At 38.8% G+C, this 21,111-nt stretch overlaps 1 protein-coding gene across 16 annotated transcripts in view; it reads right to left on the bottom strand.

The window, feature by feature from the left end:
• Window positions 1–21,111, bottom strand: part of TRPM3 (transient receptor potential cation channel, subfamily M, member 3) — a 790,873-nt gene that overhangs the window by 311,584 nt on the left and 458,178 nt on the right. For all 16 annotated transcript variants that reach the window (XM_006894402.1, XM_006894401.1, XM_006894387.1 and 13 more), the window contains one exon: window positions 8,214–8,388. In XM_006894402.1, the coding sequence (XP_006894464.1) occupies window positions 8,214–8,388 (175 nt within the window). The remainder of the gene's footprint in view (window positions 1–8,213; window positions 8,389–21,111) is intronic.

Below are 21,111 nucleotides of genomic sequence, written 5' to 3'. Positions count from 1 at the left end.
TTGTCGCTTATTATGAAAGTGAATTAAATTTATTTTATTTAACTAAATTCAATATACACATACATATAGACATATGCAAACAACCACACTGCTGTATAATAGAATGTATCTCTTTTACTTCTTTCCTCAGTCCTGTTCAGATTGATTCCATTTCCCCACCCCAGCCCACCCCAGTCCTGTGTCAAGTTATACTATTGACTTTTTCCTCTGTTATTTGGGTGGGCTTAATTTAGAGCTAGATTTTGATGGAAAAGGGAAAGGAGAAATAATCTTATTAACATTCCATTTGGGGATAGTTAACATACAGTGTTCTCTTGAAAAAGTTCCTTGGTGATGCAGTGGTGAAGATCTCAGCTATCAACAGAAAGGTTGGCCTGTTAAACTTAGTCGCAGAAGCACGTGGCAGTCTGTTTCCATAGAGCTTATAATCTTGGAAAATCCATGGGGCAATTCTCGTGAGTTGTACATCGTCGTCATGCTTCAGGATCAAGCCAATGAGACTTAGTAGTGCTAGGTTTTATGAGTTCTCTTGCAAAGATCCTTGCCAGTGAAGCTAGGTTTGAGTGCTCTTTCCTCTGTGCCCTTGTAATCCTTCAAAGTCTTAGTATAGCATGCACAATCCTATACGTCTGGTCCCGGGTGATGGGGATGTTGCTTTTATCTCTGTCCTAGAGTAATTAAGATGACCATGACATGTTCATCTCTGAGCAGTTCCATGCATAAAGCATGCACTCAATTAAAATTGCTAACTTAGAAAACAGTTTACAAACACAGTACTTCAAATTTCTTTCGGATATAGTTAGAAAGCAGAATCAAGTTTTGACGTAGTTTTTTAGAAAAAATTCTAGACAGACCTGATATGATGAAATTAGCAAACACTGAAATGTACACTTGAAGTCTGCATAGGTGGTATTTGTTTCGTTCTTTCTCACTTGACAGTGAGTAATGTCGAAATCATGCTGGAGCACAGGCCACAGTGGCCAGTCCTTTTCTGTGGCAGATCCCCTCTAGACGGATGATGGGGCTTTTGCATTCCTCAGCATCAGATATAACTTTTACCAGCAGAAGATGTTAGAGGTCACTGCACAGAATGACATAACCTATGGAACACAGATGGGGAGTCTAATGATGGTCCACACTGGACTTTCTAAAATGTCTAGTTTCCTGGGACTTTTCTCCTATGTTTAGGCACTTCAGTATGTATTTGTAAAGACATTTTTGCAACATCTCTGCTAGGGCATATAATTTGAAACTGTACAATACACGTTTCCTTTTCAATGTCCAGTGATCGACTATGTATGCCTTTGCCTCACCTAATAAACAAATATTATAGATCTTTTATCAATGAAGGAATTTTACTTTCCAAAGAGAAGAGCGAACTGGGGGTAAGGGGTGTGACAGGGAGAAAAATGCAACAATGAATGAAAGGAAATCCAAAATATATGTAGATGTTCATTAAAATTAGTAAAAAAGAGGGAAAATATTATAGATATTTTAAAAACTTTTTCATGTAAGGACAATTAGATTCTTATTTGGAATATAACACAGAGTCCCTGCCTTTAAGAGTAAGCTATTGATGGATCTCTTTTCACAGTGTTATAGTTGTGTTGGTTATGACTCATGGCAGCCTTGCAGGACAGAGCAGAACTGCCTGTTTGGAATTCGATGGAAAGGTTTTCACTGCATTTGATATAAATTCCACTGGCACACAGGACATGAACTACTTCTTGTTAATTTCAAACCTCAAATTATGAACAGACTACTAAGTGCATTGACTTTAGGCCAGTAGCAGGTTCTGTTTCTTCTTACAGGATTTCTTGAAACTGTAAATGCAGATTGGTTTTGGCACAAAGAATCTAAAGTAAAGCATCCGTAATGAAATGTGGATGTCTGAGGTGTGGCACCTCAGAACACATACTCCTTCATGTGCTCTTTCATGCTGACATTTTTGTGAAATACTTGCTCACTGATGAAGGAGGGGAGCTCACATTTCTCTGCAATCTCAGACTTATACAAGCTGATGTCAGCCTCTGAGCCCTCCATCCTACTGGGTGTTCCTGACCATGTTTTCTGACCATGGTGAGGACATTTTTCAGAAACCATTGCAGGAATAAGATAGAACCAGTGGTGGTGAATACTTGTAGCCAACTAGAAAAATGATTTTCTTGAACTTCATTTGAAATTCTCTACATCTAAAAACAAAAGGCATATGTAATGCGTTCCCTCGTACTGCTGTGGAGTCATTCCAGTTCTTAGTAACTGTGGAACAGAGCAGACAGCCACGTCTTCCTTCCGTGATGCAGCTGGCAGGTTCCAACTGCTGACATCTCACTTGGCAGCTGAATGCTCTTAACCGTTGCACTACTAGGGCTCTGTAGAGAGTCATAACTCAGTGGCATCAGCTTGAAATCCATCTACAGGGGACCTTCCGGTGGGTTTTCAGAGCCTTTGGATTGGTAGAGCAATTCCCTGTAGCTCTCCCTTCTTATGTTATCTAAACTCAACACCATTACTGAGAGTAAAATTGGACTGACAATGATCCTCCATTTGGGTTTTGAAGCTATCAGCCTTTATAAGAGGAGACCTCCCATCTTTCTCAGGCAGTTCAGCCAGTGGGTTTGAACTGCTGACTTTTCAGTTAGCAGTACTATATGTAACATATTGTGTTACTACAGCTCTTTCATAGCACATTAGAGATCACTAAAGCCTAACGAATATATATTGTATGTATTTTCAGGTATTTTACATAATGTCATATGCAGCACAATTCTTTACTTGGGTGACTTATTAATCTATTGCTGGTTGGGTTTAGTCCTTTAGTTGTAACTCAGAAAGAAGTCAACAGTATTTCTAAGGCAATGACATATTCGTTAGAAATGTGATTTGTGACTCATTCTAAACTACGACAGAAGGGAAATAGAAAATCTAGTACAACTAAAAGGTAAAAAAAAATTGAGTTTGACCATTTCTTTCAGGCAGGATGTGCCATGGAGCAAAGATGGGGAGAAAAAGACAAGAATTTAATTCCAGTCAGCTCCTCGCTCTTCCAAATCCATTTGTATTGTGAGAGATACAGTCTGTCCTTTTCTTCCTCAAATAATCTCATCTGCAAAAAACTAATCAGTTTTGCCAATTACAATTGGGTTTCAAAGTTATTGTCTTTCAAATTCATATTCTTAGAAGGTGGTTAATAAAAGGTATTCAAAGGGGGAAAAATGTGATGTTCACAATGCCTAAAAAATAAGATGTGCCAAAAAAAAGTCTTTTCCATTCTTTCCCTCAAGATTATGAAATGAAAGTTAGATGATTGCGTGTGTATGCTTTTACCCTATAGGCCTATATTATTGAAAAATTTAACAATTTTAAAATTTATCGTAAATAAGTTATCAAATGATTACAAAGTAAACAAAGTAAAAATGAATGATTTGAAAATCATGATTCATCTATGGCATAAAATTTTATAAACAGGGTTTGTTCTAATAGTATATCAAATGTTATATGTATGGTCCCACACACTTATTTATATGTCGTTGCTGTTAAACGCCGTCAAGTTGAGTATAACTCATAGCAACCCTACAAACAACATACCTGACCCTTGCCCTCTTCTCTGTTGCCCTCACCAACTCTGATACACGTAAGTCCATTTTTAAACCATTGTGTCAATCTGTCTTGTTCATGTTGTTCAAGATGGATTCCTCTTTTATGATGATCCTTTACCTTTCCAAGCAAAATGCTCTTTTCCAAGGATGGGCCCCTTCTAACCACATGCCCAAAGTATGTGAGATGAAGCTTTGCCATCCTCACCTCCATGAAACACCCTCATTGTACTTTCTCCAAAACATACTTATTTGTTCTCTTGGCAGTCCATGACATATTCAGTACTCTTCTCCAACACTACAACCAAAGGTGTCCTTAGTCATTGTCCAACTTCAGACGCATAGTAAGTCATTGAAAAGATCATGACTTGAATCAGGTGTACCTTCCCCTTTAACATCTTTGCTTTTTTAGAACTTTGGAGAGGTCCTTAACAGCAGACTTTCCTGATGCAACAACATAGCAAGGGTGTTGATCATGGATCCAAGAAAGAGGACACTGTTAAGAAAAAACTAAAAACCGACCCTTCAATCTTTGCTCCATCTATCATGATGCTGCCTGTTGTCCAGTGGTGAGAATTTTAGTTTTCCTGATGTTGAGATATAACTCATATTGGAGGCTATAGACCTTTGTCTTCTCCAGCAAGCATTTCAAGTCTTCTTCACGTTCAACAAACAAGGATGTGTATTTGCATAGCAGAGATTGTTGATAAATCTTTCTCTGATCCTGATGTTACATTCCTCTCCAAAAAGTCTAGCTTCTCAAATTATTTGCTCAGTATACAGGTTGAAGAATTATGGAGAAGGGAAACAGTTCTGATGCATACTTTTCTTGTTCTTAAATCAAACGTGTTCCCTTGCTCTGTTCACATACCGTCTCTGACCCTCTAGTAGATTTTCAGAGGGAGTAAATCAGAAGAGTGTAGATTGTCTATCTTCCTCGCACAGAGTAGCGGGTGGATTCTAAGTGTGTACCTTTGGATTAGCAGTGCAACTCCCTGGCACTAAGCCACCAGTTGTTGCTGTTGTTAAGTGCCATCAAGTCATAGACGACTCATAGTGACTCTATGAATGAAAGACCTAACCAATTGTATAACTTTCATCTTTTCTCCAAGTTCATAGGGTTTCCAGAGGCAAGGTATTTTGGAAGTGGATGCCACTCCTGCTTCCAAGCTTGTTTTAATTGGGGAGCTCCACCAAATACTGCCCACCATGGGTAACCAATATCACATTTGACACATCAGTGTCACAGTGTTTAGCATCACAGCAACCACGAGAGTTACCTCTGTACAGCAAATGGGGATCCCTTCTTACTTATATAGAATTGCTCAAATGATCATATAGCCACACATTTTATTTGTGGTGAATTATGTTGAGCTTATTGTAGATCAAATAGAAACTTTTCTTGGTGAAGTAGATCAATTCTTTTTTTTTGTTAGCATTAAGGGATATACTATTGCAGAATCACATTATTTGGAAATGCTTCTTGAAATTGGCAGCACTTATGTTATTGCACACGTTATTATCAAGCTAAACAGAAGCCCATTGCTGTCAAATTCATTCCAATGGATAGTGTTCCTGTCAGATAGAGTAGAATGATTACTGAGGGTTTCCAATGTTGTCCGTCTTAACGGAAGAAGACTGCTACCTCTTTCTCCTGCAAAGTTGGCTCGATTGGCCTGCCTTTTTCATTAGCTGCTGAAAACTGTGCCAGTTATCCAAATGGCACACACAACATTTTTACTTCATTAATACTGATGAACTTAGAATCGCTTTCCTGCTACAAGAGCACACGTCTAATATGGTATTATATTTATAAGGTTGAAAAATGGAAAGATTCATTACACCTTTCTACAGTAATAATTTCTGAATGTTCAAGAAAAATACTAAATTTTAATTAAAACTGATCAGTGTATAATATTACATCCCATTTGTTTATCTTCATATAGACTATGTCCATTCTTTCTCATGCTTATGCAATAAGAACTATAGCTGACATCACAGAACAAAGTCCACTAGAGGATTTTGAAGTCCGGTTGGTGGAAGATATAGAGATATTTGAGCAGTTCCTTTTTCTCCTCTTTCAATTTCATTGCCATAATATGGACCAATATTTACTAAGAATATAATAATAATAATAAATTCTAATGAAAATTTCAAAGCCTGATTTTATGCTTGCAAAGTTAGCTTTTCTGTGGGGGTATCAAAAGTTTTGTTGTTGTTATGTGTCATTGAGTCTCTTGTGACTCGTAGCAACCCCATGTACAATAGCTCTGAACCCTGTCCTGAGCCAATCTCGCACTGACACACCTTCCTCCATTACACCAGATACTGTGTCAATTCATCTCATCCGGGACCTTCCTCTCCTACACTGTCCCTTCACCTTTTCAAGTATGATGTCCTTCTCCAAGAACTGGTTCTTCCTGGCCACCTGCCCAAAGTATGTGAGACAGAGCTTCAAAATCCTTCCTTCCAAGGAGTGGCCTGGTTGCACCCTCAATTGTACCTAGTTACTGACCAGGTATTGTAACAATGAGTTGGAGGTCTCTAGCTTTTCACTGTTCCTTATTTCACATACTCATGGTTGACGTTATAACCAGGGAAGAGGGCTGGACTGATGAACCTCCTGGGGTACTGGGTGCTGGACACAAGGAAGAAGGGAATGGGGAGAGAAGGGATGGTTTGAGCTGCCATCCCACGTCCTCATTATTTTAAGGCACTCTGGGGAAGGGGGAATATCCTACGTAGGCAAGATTCCCTGGAATTTTAATTATCTAATTCCAGGCCAGTCAGCTTTGTGAGGGTGGGAAATGTGTGCTATTCTTTTTTTATCTCTAATGGTCAGCAGACGCATGGTTTCTAGTAGACACTTGCTGTGAATCTGTAAAAGGCATGAATACATATGAATATATTTGAATGGATACCTATGAATATGTGGACACATTAATATAGTAGCATATTTACATAAGGCTTAAATGAAAGACCTTCATCTCCTGCATGGCCCCTTTCTTTCACTGTTTCCTTTCCTCTGCTAGGAAGATTGATTTTTATTAACATGTTAATTACAATGACTTATTTTAAAGCAAAATATTTTAAAGCTTCAAATTATTATTATCAATACAGTCTAGGGAGCTCTGGTGGCCTAGTGGTAATAAAGTGCACTGCAAACCCAAAGGCAAGAGGTTCAAATCCACCAGCTGCTCTTTGGGAAGATGAGCGATCTCCTCCCTTGTGATTAATTGCCTCAGAAAGCCTGCTGGAGGCTCAGCTATGGGTCAGTTCTGATTTTATGGTCCACAACAACAACAACAACAACAGCAATACAATCTGATTTTAAATTTTAATGCTCCTCAGTTTTTGCTTCTTGAACTCACTCACACCTTGGGATGAATTGCTTTGATCAAACAATCCGAGAGAGTGCTTGGATGTGACTGTTCAGTGAATGGGAACTCAGATTGGAGAAGAAAGCTGCAAAAGTAAGACTCTCAGGACCTGTGGACTTGGACTGCTGAAAGTGGACTTGGGGACGGGGAGGATGGTGCAGGACAGGGCAGGGCTCAGTTCAGTTGTTCACAGGATTGCTGTGAAGTCTAGTAGACTCAAGGGCAACTAACAACAACAGCAATTCAAGGAGTCAGTTGCCATTAAGACAGCCTAACTTCCCGCAAACCTATCTATATTCCTGGATAGTGCACATGGTTAATGCTTCTGGTGACTAGGCAAAAGATTGCAGATTTGAACCCAGTCAAAGACACTTTAGGAGAAAAATTTTACTTCTGAAATATGAGCCATTGAACATTCTATGGCTCACAGTTCTAATCCAGTGCACATGGGATCTGCGTGAGTCGGCACTGACTTGATGGCAACTGGATTTTAGACAAATGAAAGCATATCAACTGTTCAAGAGGAGAGAATAAAGGACCAGAGTGGGTACCAGGTCTAAAATTGTACTTTCCAAATGTAGAGGAAGCTGACAATAGGGCATCCATCACAGCCTGGCATTAGGAGGCCAAACCCAGGAGGTGAGCACACCAGCCTTTAAGCTATAGGGTTGCTATGAGTTACAGGTGACTTGATGGCACATAACAACAACAACAAAGTACTCTAATCTGATTATCTGTGACTCTCTTGTTAAATAGGGAGCTCTGGTGGCCTGGGTAAGGAGTTATGCTGCCAACCGACAGGCCAATCTATCAGCTACTCCGTAGGAGAAAGATTCATTGGTGAGATCCCATTTGACTTACAGCTTCTGAAAGCTCACTAAAGGGTCAGCTGTGAGTTATTCCTGACTTGACAGCACATGACAACAACAGCGTGTGCTAAAATCCAATTCCTGCTTTCTGTAATTAAGAGAAAGCTAAGTGAGAAGAATAAGAGCAAGGCGACCGTGTCCTAGGACCTCTTGTCTTCTTAATTACCAGGTGCTCCAGGGCTGGTACAATTTATATGAAATGCCCCACTTTCCAGGATATTTAGAACACGCTATCCTGCTCTTCCTCACCAGCCTCTATGACCATATATTCTGAGCATGTTCTAACGTGACAGCTTGACTGAGAGTTCAAGCTTTGAATAAAGGCTCCACCGCCAAAGGTGTTTGATGAGACCTTGTAAATTACCTACCCGCCTTCTTCTGAATACTTATGCCCAAATGCCAGGATGTCAGACGCCCGTCCGCTCCCATCACAGACAACAACAGGCACAGGCGGGGTGTCTCGAAGGTATTCCAGGACAATGGAGATCACGTTGGGGCCTCCTTCCACGATGAGTGCTACCACAGGGACACCTTGACCGATTCCTGCATTGAAAAAGGAGAAGAAAAGGAAAGAGAAAAGAACACAAGGCCAGCAAACCAAAGAAACAAAAAAGAGAAACAAAAAGCAAAAACTAAAATTACTGAGCACAGGGTAGGCCACAACATATGAAGGGACAAAATACTGAGGGGAAAAAAAAGGTACAGAAAATATCTCGGCAGAATGTGACACAAGTCTGGGGGACTTTCCCCTCCCTCAGTGGGCCTGGGGCAATGGGGTCAGTTAGGGTCATGATTATCATCCTCATAGAAGAGGGCACAGGGTGAGGAAAGAACTGGTCAGTGGACAGAATATTGGACCAGAAGCCCAATGACAGGTTTCAAAATGAAATCTTCATTTCCCTACATGGAAAATGAGAAGTTTTAAAAAAAATCCCAAATCTCATTTGTCTGAAGTCACCAAAGAGATAAAGAAATGCCTGAATGATTAGGAAGTAGCTTGTTGGTTTTTTTTTCTTTCTGGCCATAAATAATCGTCATTGTTTTTAGTAGCATAATTTTAATAGAATAATTGACCTCAGAGAGATGGCATCTTTTATGTACCATTACTGAATCTTAACTACAGAGTAAAGTTCAAGGTATATAATGATGTTCAGTAAGCCTTTGCTGAATTAAGTTGCATTTGTTATTGGTGGAGTTATGGCTCCAAATGACCCTATGAACAACAGATCTGACTTTGCACTTTCTGGTGCCATCCTCATAACCCCTGATATTCTTGAACAATTTATTAAAACTTCTCTAACAGTAGGGAAAAAGGATAAAATATTTTTTTAAAGTTGATTGTTTCCCTAAAGTATCCAAGCAATTTACAAAGAACCATAAGAAATTACTTTCTCTAAGGTATAACTTCCTTTAACAACAGCACATGCATATGGTTCACCCTAACATAGTAAAGGAAGTCTTTCCTAGAAGCCAAAGTCCTCAAGAGACATGACTGGAAAACCTTAAATTAATTTCCAAGTGATTATGTCATCATTGTTTACTGAATAACTTTCTTCTGCTCAATTTAGCGCCCTGCACTATTTTCTCTTCCTAACTCCTCAGAATAGTTGTGGAATTAAGTCACTATTATAAAAATGGGACTGGTAGGGCACACAAAAGCAATTAGCCAAAAAAAGAAGTCTTCAAAATACTGTAGCACATCTATAAATATGATCTGAAAAACCCTTAGTAATCTTATTCTCCTCCTTTCTATTTTGCAATCATTTTATCCTGTATCAAGAAATTTTTTTTCCAGTGAGAAAATGCTACGCTGTGGTTTGGCTTTTTACGCCATTCAAAGAGGACTTCATTTGCTTTCTATGCTTTACTTTAAAGTACAGGGATTTCAGTCTACTAAAGCTTTCTGTCTTTTAAGTCAACATTTTTCATGGTTTGATTTTACCTTAAGGGACTGGTCCAAAAAGCCAGATGTACAACAATGGGTGCCATTTTGAATCTATATTAAGGAAATGATGTTGATCAATACAATAATAGGCCAAGATTTCTCCTTGATCCCAGAAGGATCTGGGGGAGAAGAACAGTGCATGTGTATCAGGGTTTTCTGTGCATGGAGGCATTTTGGCATTCCCTCCTCCAAATTCATGATGTTCCCTGAAACTGAAAAGGGCTTGCCTCTCTCTTTTGATTCAGAAGCCCTTAGACTAGACAATGGGTCTCTTTAAAGCTCTGTTTTGTGTCCTTCAGAGACATGCTTTGCACTTTTGCTGCTGTTGTGAGGATTAAGTAAGTTCTTCTTGAACAGCACTTTGAAGATTAAGGGCTAACTTGAAATATGAATACAGTATACTTCTGTTGGAGGAGGATTTGCTGTTTTGCAATGCAGTCATCTAAAATACCCCCTGTGATGACTTCTATTTTTATAGGCTTTGGACAAAAGCACATATTTTCCAAAGTTTAACGTTATTTTTATGGAGTGTTTTCCAAAGCTCTATGCTATTTGGGCTTTCTCCTTGTTTGTCTTTATCACATGTTTCTATAGTGCTGGCTTCGTATCATGAAACAGTACACTCTACCCCTTGTTTTATACTAAAGTATATATTTAGACACATTCTAGAATCTCGCAAGGGAAGTCTTTGCCAAATTCTGACTCATGAGCACTGATTCTATCAGTGAGAACTTTACTCCAATTCACTAAATGTTCTGATGAAAGGGAGTATCCCAGAATGGACCTTCCAGAACATTCTGGTGTTTTCTAGTCTACAGGACAATAGTCAAGATGGCTGAAAATTTTCCTTTGAGAAGACATAATTACAGAGGATCAATTTCCACAGGCAATTTTGATTGAGAGTAACAAACTTAAATTCTGATCAGTATATTTCAAAACATATCAAATTGTTATGATCTCAAAAATGCAAAGTCCATCTCCAAAATTTCTCTGTGTTGCAATCTAGATCCCTCTCCATCTCTGCGTATGTATGTACATACAAGCTTCTGGAAGAGTAATACACACACACACACACACACACACACACACACACACACACACACGTTTGTGTGGATGCATATGGCAATAAACTGTGAAAAAGATACACAAGCAAAAAACCCCCCCAATAACCATGACTGAGCATCAGAGTCCCAGAGAGAAAATAAAAAATGTGTTTCTATTAAAAAAAAAACACAGAAACATTTTCTGGATAATGAGATTTTCCATATTTGGAATGACACTGACTCTCAAGTAAGAAAAATTATTAAATGAGAATGGAATAAAAATGAATATTAGTATTGTATGTAAATGTATTTTTCATAAATACACATACATATATAATGAATATATATAAAGAGCATATATCTGTTTAATGGTTTCCCAAGATGGACAGTGTTTGGTGGAGCTCCCAGATTCATTTAGGTTTGGAAGCAGGAGTGGCATCCACTTCCTAAACAGCATGCCTCCGGAAAGTCTATGACCTTGGAGAAATGATGATAGTTATAGAAAGGCATTAGGTTCTTTGTTCAGAGTCACTTTGAGTCGTGCTTGACTTGATGACAATCAACAACAACAACAACAACAACAACAACAACAACATATATCTGTTAAGATCATCCAAATAATTATATTAATCCTGAACTGAAAATATATACTGGGAATTACAATACCAAGGATTCTTACATTATATTGAGAATCATAGCCTAGACTAGTTGACATGTCTTTTGGGAGGAAGGGGGAAATCAATAGCATCAGTTGCTTTTACTAGATTCACGACAGTATTCTCACATAATCTTAGTCTCAAATTTTTAAAAAAGTCAAGAACTATTGGTTTCCTTATTACTAATTATTTGTTTTCATTAAGCACACATTTTGGGAATCCAATGCTTTGGTTTTAGAACCCCTATTATAATTTCTTTTTGAAGATACTCCAAGACTAAATATGAATTACACCACAAAGTGAATAAAACAAAAGTCCTCACAATTGAATCAATCAATAGCATCCTGATAGAAGGAGGAAAGATAGAATTTGTTAAAGATTTCATCTTACTTGCATTTATAATCAGGGAGCTCTGGGGGCTTAGTAGTATGAAGCTGAGCTGCAGTCATGAAGACACATGGTTCAAATGAAATGGCACACTGCATTGGGCAAATCTTCTGTCAAGGACCTCTTTAAGTCATTAACAAGCAAGGCTGTCAGGTTTTGAGTTTATTAATTGCACTGGAGGAGGTAGCTTTCCTCCTTTGAGCCACTCACTGGTGGTAGAATTTTTGAACCATCTGAGAGGTGCTACCTTTGGGTTATTTAGTTTTTACTATAATCAGGGTCCTGCAGTAATTTTTAGGCAATAAGAATTTAATTTTATAAAAATATGTTGCTATTGTTAGATGCTGTCGATTTGAGCATGATTCAGAACTCAGAGTGACTCTGTGAACATCAGACTTGAATCCTGTTCTAGCCTGTGCCCTTCTTCTCATCATCTCTGAAACTCCCGAGCCCATTGCTGCAGTCACTGTGTCAATCTATCTTCGAGCGAGTCCTCCTCTCTTTCGCTGACTCTTTACCTTTCCAAGTATGATATCCCTTCCCAAGGAATTGCCTTTCCTAGGAACATGTCCAAAAGATGAGAGACAAAATTTTGTCATCTTTGCCTCCAAGGAGCCCTCTGGCTTCCTTTTTTCCAAGATAATTGTTTGTTCTTTTGGCAGTTCAAGGAATGTTCTATACTGTTCTCCAAAATCATAACTCAAAGGCATCAATTCTTCTTCTGTGACCCTTATTCATTATCCAGTTCGCAGGTGCAAAGCAAGTGATTGAAAAGACCCTGGTCTTAAAAAAAATAAAAAGAAAAAAAAGACCCTGGTCTTAGTCTTAAAACGGATATCATTGCTCTTCAGTATTTTGGAGAGGTCTCTGACAGCCAACTTGACCAAAGCAATGCATCTCCTGATATCCTGACTTTTTTTACCAAGGGTGTTGATTGTGGATCCAAGTAAGAGGAAACCATCGACAGTTTCACTCCTTTGTCTATCATAATGTTGCTTGTCTACTGGCCCAGTAGTAAAGACCTTTGCTTTCTTGATGTTGAGATATAATCCATATTGGAGGCTGTAGTCCTTGATCTTCTGTAGCAAGCATTTCAGGTCCTCCTCACTTTCAGCAAACAAGGTCATGTCATCTGCCTACTGCATGTTGCTGATGAGTCTTCCTTTGATCCTAATGCTGCATTCCAATTCATAGAGTCTGGCTTCATGAATTATTTGTTCAGCATATAAATGGAATAAGTATGGAGAAAAGATACATACCCTGATACACACCCTTCCTGATTTTAAACCATGTAGTATTTCTTTCCTCTGCTTTGACAAATGCCTCTTGATCTTGGTATAGGCTGCACATGAGCACAATTAAGTGTTCTGGGATTCCTATTCTTAATGTTAGTCATAGTTTGTTGTGATCTATACAAATACTTTTGCATAGTCGATAAAACTATGCAGATAGACATTCTTCTGGTATTTTCTGCTTTCAGCCAGGATCCACGTGATTTTCATGATGATATCCTTTGGGTAATCAGCCCACAGATCTTGTAATGAGTCCTGCCTATGTATCTAATTGATGAATACTGATACAGCGCGCCATTACTGCTACAATTTTTGTTACTATAATTTGAGCCTATAATTGATGCTTAGGAAAGCATTTGGAAAAGTCGAGTGCTACACAAACTATTAAGCAATCAAAATGAAACCATATGCAGAGAGAATTCATTTTTAGATACTTCTAGCTTTCTAATATGGATGGTTTAAATTACTTGAAAGATAACTGGCGCCTTTCCTTAAGGCAGAGACTTCCCAAAGCATATGTTTCCAGCCAGCTTGAGGACTAGCAAAAAGTGAAAAGAAATGAGTGTCTTCAGTATCTTTTCTGGCCTTCATCAATTCCTAGCGCAACTCCTTTGCTTATATTTAGCAAAATGCACCACTCTTCATGGACAATCTTTCCTTATTCAAAGCTAATGCCAACATTCCAAAATCAATATACATGGGGTTTTTTCCTGGGTATTTAAAATCTCAACAATTTTGGCTAAAAGTATCAGGCTGTCAGGACAATGATGTATAGAATTTGGATTAACAAGAATGCCTTCCCCATGAGAAATAATATAAAGCAAGTGTACAGCACTTCTTATCCTAGGGACCAGAATGATAAAATTCACTGAATTAAAATAGTAAAATCTTCTCCCCTCCCCCATTTGTTTTCAATGCTATTGAGTGAATTTATTTTGCATATTCTCAGAGCTCCAGGTATTCTCATAACCATTCTATACCAGGTCCAACAGATGGCCTTCATTTCAGGGACTGTCATTCTACTTTGCTTTTTTGTCTAGTAATCAGAGGAAGCAGATCACCAGGCCTTTGTTCTGATGCACCTTTCAATCTATAACATTTAAGTTACCATCTGAGTGCATTAACTATTAGCACTACCTATGGGCATTTGCTTAATCCCTTTTTTCAGTGTGGATTCTGCGACTTTGGTTTGTCTTTGATGTTCACAAACTTTGCTGGATGGATACAGTTCGGTTTCCTACCATCGCTATCTATTCCTCTGTGAGCTTCAGCCTGTCTTCTTAGATGAGGCTTTGCCTTAGACCTTGAATTTGTCACACCTTTGTTCTAGGTCTTTGATTCTCAATTGCATGACTGTATCTACCATTATTTGTCTGCTGGTTTCTTGGTTCGTCCCAGTTCCCCTGGAAAAGGAGTCACCATTGATTCTTATTATTGTAGCTTAGTTTATCTCCTGCTATGGTGAACTCTGACAGCATGGCTGGACTTCAAACGATTAGATCTTGGTATATATTTCTATCTTGGTGTTTGACACAGCAGGGAACAGCAGTAGTGGAGTGTTACATATTGGACTGTTAACCAAAAGACTGACAGTTGACTCTACCTACCACTCCATGTAAGAAAGATGAAGGAGTTACTCTCATAAAAAATGTATACTCTAAAAAATCCAATGGAAGGTTTAAAATGAGTTCTAATTGACTTTAGGGCTGTGGATTTGGTGTTTGGTTTTATTACAGACAATATCTAGCATGCAGAGTAGATATATAAAATAATGGGTTGTTACTTATAAAGCACTTAAAAGTCTCGTTCTTATAAAAAAATCTATGGTTAAATAAACACCTATGCAAATACACTTGTTTATGACTAATAAGCTTAAAATAGATTATACTTTTAAATGTAGAACACTCAAGTATAACATTCATGAATGTTAAAGAGAGCTGAATGCACCCTATATTTTTAAACCAAAAAAGATGTTCTGATAAAATAAATTGGAACACGCTTTCTGCAAAATTTTCTTTACACAGAGCAGTAATTTGTATATAATGTCAGATTTCATTATTATATAATTCAAAAGGCTAAAATGTTCTTTCTTGAATATTTTGGAGACTGACTGGTTTGAGATGGTTGACATTGTGTATCATCTCCCAGACATCCTCTACCAGGTCTACCAGGGGTCTCCTCAGCTTTCTGTCAGCTTGCTAAGCCTTTTGAGTTGTGTGGGCTGGCTGGACAAAGACATAAATGCCAATAATAAAACCTATAAACAGACTGAAAGTGAATTATATGCTTATAAACTACTCAGCTTTTGACTTAATCAATGGAAAACAAGTTATTCCCTTATGGATAGAATTGTTTTGATTGGGATATTCTGCTATTCTGTTATTCTATCACAAGGCTATCTAAGCAAGAGTCCTCAGAATCATTTCAATAGAAAGTGAATGGTCAATCCCAGGGGCTGTAAGGCAAATATTACTCTCACAAAAGGAATGAGCCGGCATTATTTTCTTTGGGGCCATTGTTTGCAGGCTGAATGTTTTAATGTAATTGATCTAAGCCTACAAGAAAATGCTCCCAAACAAAGCTATAGTCTTCTTGGACTCTGCTGTGTTCAAAGCCCACATCAAATGTAAAGTCATCAGAGTGTCTCCAACTCATTTTACTTTGTAATACTTTGCCCACAGCTCATACAAGTTTCTTGGCTTCATGGCAGAATTAGGAAAGAGCAGAGAAGCCAGGGAAATTGTAGCTTGAAAAAATACTGAGAAACGGAGCCCAAAGTGCGGAGTGAACTGTGCAGGGGAGTTAGACGGCAGGGGGCAGGGGATTTTGTGCTGACGGCACATGTAATACTTCACCTTTCTAAATTATTTAAAAACAACAATAACAAAAAAGCCCACCAAACAAACAACCCAACCCACCCAACTTTCCCCCAACCCTATTTGTATCTGTTCTTACTGGTTTCTGCCCCAAATGCAAACACATCTGCTCCCTTGACAATGTTTCTGTTCTCTTCCTTTGGTTTTCAGATGCAAAGGCAATTCTCTCTGAGCCTACTCCCTTTTGCTCTCACTAGTCAAACAAATGAGTCTGAGACATGTGTTTTCATAGAATTATTTAAAAATACAAATAAAAAAGCTAAATGAATAAATATTTAAAAATTTTTAATCAACCATGATCATATTTGTCACTACAATGTGGGGAGAAGAAAGAAGGTAGAATCCTAAATTATCATCAAGTATATCCTGATGGTCTAGTGGATAGGCCATCAAGCTGTCAACTCAATCTTCTGAATCTATGAGCTTCCCCTTGAGAGAACGAAGGGTAATCTTTTCTCACGTGATTTACAGCCTCTGAAAACCTGCTGGAGTGTCAGCTGTGAACTGGCTCTTATTCAACAGAAATGAACTAAGTAGCTGAATTTTTTTCCCCCATAGGTTAAATGACAATATCACTATATCCACAGAAATGTAAATGTTTTATGACAAACAGATTTTTTTCTTTTGTCAACTTGTCTGAGATTCCAGGTAGCAATTCTGATTTTAATTCTATGGAATCAGAAGTTGGACCAACTGCCTAGTTTCTGGGCTCATTTTCCTTCTTACCTATTTCCCTGTCTCCAAGCTAATGATCACTCAGAAATACAATCTTTGTAAAAACAGGAGTTGCAGAAAATGCACAAACCATTTAGTATGATCTAAAAAGCTCCCATGTTCCAGCGTCAAGCTTCGTTTTGTAGCCTCACTTTCTTCCAGAGTTTTCTGAGCTTTTCCAACCAGATTACCTTCACTCCCTGTCTAGAGTTACATTTGTTTTAAATAATCTCCCCTTAGCCATCCTATTTTCCAGGGAAGAGTCTATTTTTCCAGCCTGTGGTCACGTAAAGGCCATTTTTAGGAGCATATACCTGGACATTCTCTGCCCTTTACTCACTTGGCCCCATGGGATATTTCTTCTTCTTCTTCTTTGTTTTCTTTTTTCTTGACCCGTGCCTGTCTGTGGGTGTCTAAGGTCTCAGCTCCTCTGGAGACCTGGGCAAGTGGATGAGGTAGAGTCTCACTCTGAGAATCTGTCTAAATTCTGAGACTGCTTGAATGGTGAAATGGTTAACATGGTCATCTGTTAACTGTAGAAGTTTGAGTGCACACAAAGGCATTTTAGAAGAAACTCAGGGATCTAGTTCTGGAAACCTAGTTATAAAAAAATCCAAGAAGCATCTCTATTCTGACAAGCAAGGGGTCACCATGAATTGGAATCAACTCAATGACAACTAAGGTGGTGGTATTAATCCTACTCAGGCAACAGAATTAAAGATCTATTTGCCACTTTGTAATACGGATGATATTTGGGGTTGAGCACATACTTCATTTATTTCTAAGAATTTTCACAGCATGGATAAAGAAGAGGACTAATATTTATTACAGCCCTTTAGAGAGCCAACTCAGTTTTTCAGTACCAGTTCAAATGTTACCCACCTCCTGGCCTCTTCTGAACTCTGTCTCTTAAAGCTCATTGCCATCAAGTAGGAAGCAGCTTATAGCTGACCCTCCATTGGGTTTCTGAGCCTGGAAATTGCATGAGAGGAGATTGTCTATCTGTCTCCTGTGGCGGATCCAAAGGTCCAGAGGGTGTGGCCTTTGAGTTAACAGTGCCTCTCCCTACAGGATGACACCACCAGAGCTCCCTTCTGAACTGTGCAAGGGACAACAAGTTATTTGTTCTTTTGTGGAACTAGTGGTGATTTTCTCACATCCAGTTTATTGTTGTTGCTGTGTATCATAGAGTTGGAACCAACCCCTAGCTGACCCTCTGGAGGGTTTTCAGAGGCAGTTAATTGCATTGGAGGAGATTGCCCATCCTTCTCCCACGGAGCAGCTGGTGATCTTGAACTGCGTGCCTGTGAGATTGCAGCATAGGTTTTTGCCACTAGGCCACCAGAGATTAGCAAGTAATTTACTCTGCCTTGTTCTAATGTAAGTTTCTTCCAGTAAATTGTAAGTTTTTTAGGCAAGCAATCTCACTTCTCTTAGGTAATAGATTCTGGTTTCAGAGTGCCTCACACTCTCTGATGATAGTTTAGTTACATGCTTGTGAAATAAAGATACAATGCACACTGCCTAGGAGCCAGTGTTGGGTCTAGCACAGGTGGAAGGGCAAGTAGACATTGATGGTAATGAAGGGACTGATTCAGCCACTGAAAATGGAGGTAAGTGACCTTATGGTGTCCTTTCTCAGGCTCCAACAATCAGGTCTTGTCAGTGGTCAGGAATCCAGAGAACATGAAGATGGCATGTGACGACTTAGGTGGGGCATGTATTTCATCTGTCCGTCTCAATTCAGTCTAGAAGAGCCCAGATTCTTAAGGACACAAATAGCTAATTTCTATTTAGCTCTAGTTCACTTTTATGTTGGCACATTGCTGTGTATAAGAATTAGACCCTGCTGGAGCAACAAAGTGTCCAGGCCACTGGGGAGAAGGGTGTAAACAAAGGTTTGCATTCCTCCCCCTTGCTGAAAGGATGGAAGGAGGCAATTACTTCCTCCAGGTGAAATGAATAGGGAGCAATGTGACTGAAATGGAAACCTAATTCTGTTCCTGCTGAGCTGATTGTCACTGTTTAGAAGTTAAGGCACTGTAGGCTAGAGGTGACCTTTCTTCTTCACTACCATTATTAAGATATCTGCCTGCCATTATCACATGTGAGGAGAAGAGAAGTGATTGGGAGGTTTTGATTGAATATTGGTATCTAATCCAATTTCTGACCCACATTGGGGAAAAGGATAAAATATTTGTATTTGCCTATCTGGGCTAATTTTTCAGAAGATAATGTGTCAAATCCAGACTGATGGAATCTTTACTGTTACTTCATCCTCTATGAGGAAATACGGGTAGCACTGCTGTAGAGAGAACTTCTGGTTTCACATTTCCATGAGGAAGGACCTTCATTAGTGAGACACATTAGCCTCTTACCTTCTTTTCTACTCTCAGAATTGAGTAACTTGGTAGATGAAGACCAGAGTCTCTTGGTATTTCTTGATTAGATGGAGTAGACTATTAAAAATGCAGCTCTGGTGGTGAGAATGAAGTTTATGATTTAAACCTCGGTAACTTGGTGGAGGATCTTTATCAGGTGATGGGACGGTCTACAACCGTGAGTTGAATCTATTGAGTCCTTCAGTGCAAAGTATGGCTGTGAGGTGCCCTCCCATCAATGAGAACTCGTAGCGACCCTATAAATATCAGATTGGAACCTTGCCCTATCCTTGCCTCCTTTTCATGTTCTAGCCTATTGCTAAAGTCACTGCGTCAATTTGTCTCATTGAGGATCTTCCTTTCTTTCTCTGCAGCTCTATCTTTCCTAGAATGATGTATTTTCCCAGAGGATTCAGTCTTCTTTCTATTCCGTATATTAATGTTTGTCAGTGATTTTGACAATAGTGTCTGCTAGTAAACCTAAACTTCTCCTCTAACCATCTGTGTGGGGATTCAGAGGAGTGTACAGACCCATTTGTCTCATATACTAATAGCTTCACCATAGACAAAAAATTATATTTTATCCTCACCTGCTAGACTAACGTCCAACTCACAGTCAGTTTAAATCTATTTTAGTCAGGAGTGCCCAAACCCAACCAAGTCCACTGCTGTTGGGCTGATTCCTACTCATTGTGACCTTCCATCGTGTAACTGAGGCTGCCAATCTTTATGAAAAGAGATTGCCCATCTCTTTCCTGAAGAACTTCTAGTGAATTTGAACCACTGAATTTTGGTTAGCAGTTCATCACAAAATCTCCTCAGCTTCTAGCATAACATACTGTCACTTCCACATAGAGAATGCACTTTGCAGTAGCATCTGACCAATTTGAGTTACTTGATCAAGTTTGTGAACATGAATTTGTGTTTTAAGTGCAAGCATGAAGTATGACCTTCTCTGAAAGGCATATTTTCTCTAAATCCTTCTAAGAGAAAATGACAATTGCAACAAACAGAATATATGTGTATATATGTGTGTATATATGTACATATGTGCATATATATGTGTGTGTGTATACATACACACACTCACACACACACAATTATATATATAGTTGTTGATTGCCATCAAGTCCAGCAGAACTCATAGCAACCCTATGAACAAAAGGCCTGAAGCCTTTCTATAACTATAATCAAAGTTCATAGAGTTTCCAGAGGCATGTTGTTTAGGAAGTGGATGCCACTCCTACTTTCATATCTGTGTTAAACTGGGAGCTCCATCAAATACTGTCCACCATGGGAAATATATATATATTTCCAGCTGGAATCACAACATGGCTGCTTATCCGCTTCTGGTCTATAGTGAATAACGTAGTTATATCCATTGGGTTTATTCCCCTTATTCCAACTGTAAATATTGTTGTTCTGGAAATGTTGTTGTACCATCAATTCAGAACCGACCCATAGCTGGCCCTCTACCGGACTTTTGAGAAGCAATAAATTTCATGGAAGGAAAAGGAGCTTGCCAGTCACTTTTCCAAGAAGAAGCTGGTGGATTCAAATTGTGTGCCTTCGGACTGCAGCACTATGTGCTAGACTGGGGTGTTGCATATGAGTAATGTGCTTAACAATCCTATATTAGATCTATACTTATCCCTCCTTTATAGTAAAGGAAACTGAAGTATAGAAAATAAACTGCAGCATTCACATAACCAATACGTAATTGTGTTAGGTTTTAAGAAGAGACCTGTTAGAAACTCCAGTCTTTGCTCTTTTTATATGATTTAGTTCTGTCTCTCAGTCAACAATAATATATATTACACAATTATGGCAGTTTTATGAGTCAAGGGGTCACAATGATTGTCATACTCTGGAACAACAAGTGAGTCTTGGAGAAATCATTAGATTTGGTCACTTTACACTGAGTAGGTCACTCTACGATGAGGCCGCCTTACTACTATGTTGTTGTTGTTGT

Source organism: Elephantulus edwardii, unplaced genomic scaffold (assembly GCF_000299155.1).
Source record: "Elephantulus edwardii isolate Elephantulus edwardi_28Jun2011 unplaced genomic scaffold, EleEdw1.0 scaffold00141, whole genome shotgun sequence".
NCBI lineage: Eukaryota > Metazoa > Chordata > Mammalia > Macroscelidea > Macroscelididae > Elephantulus > Elephantulus edwardii.
Note: the sequence above shows the minus strand (reverse complement) of the source record. Positions and strands in the feature narration are given on the sequence as shown.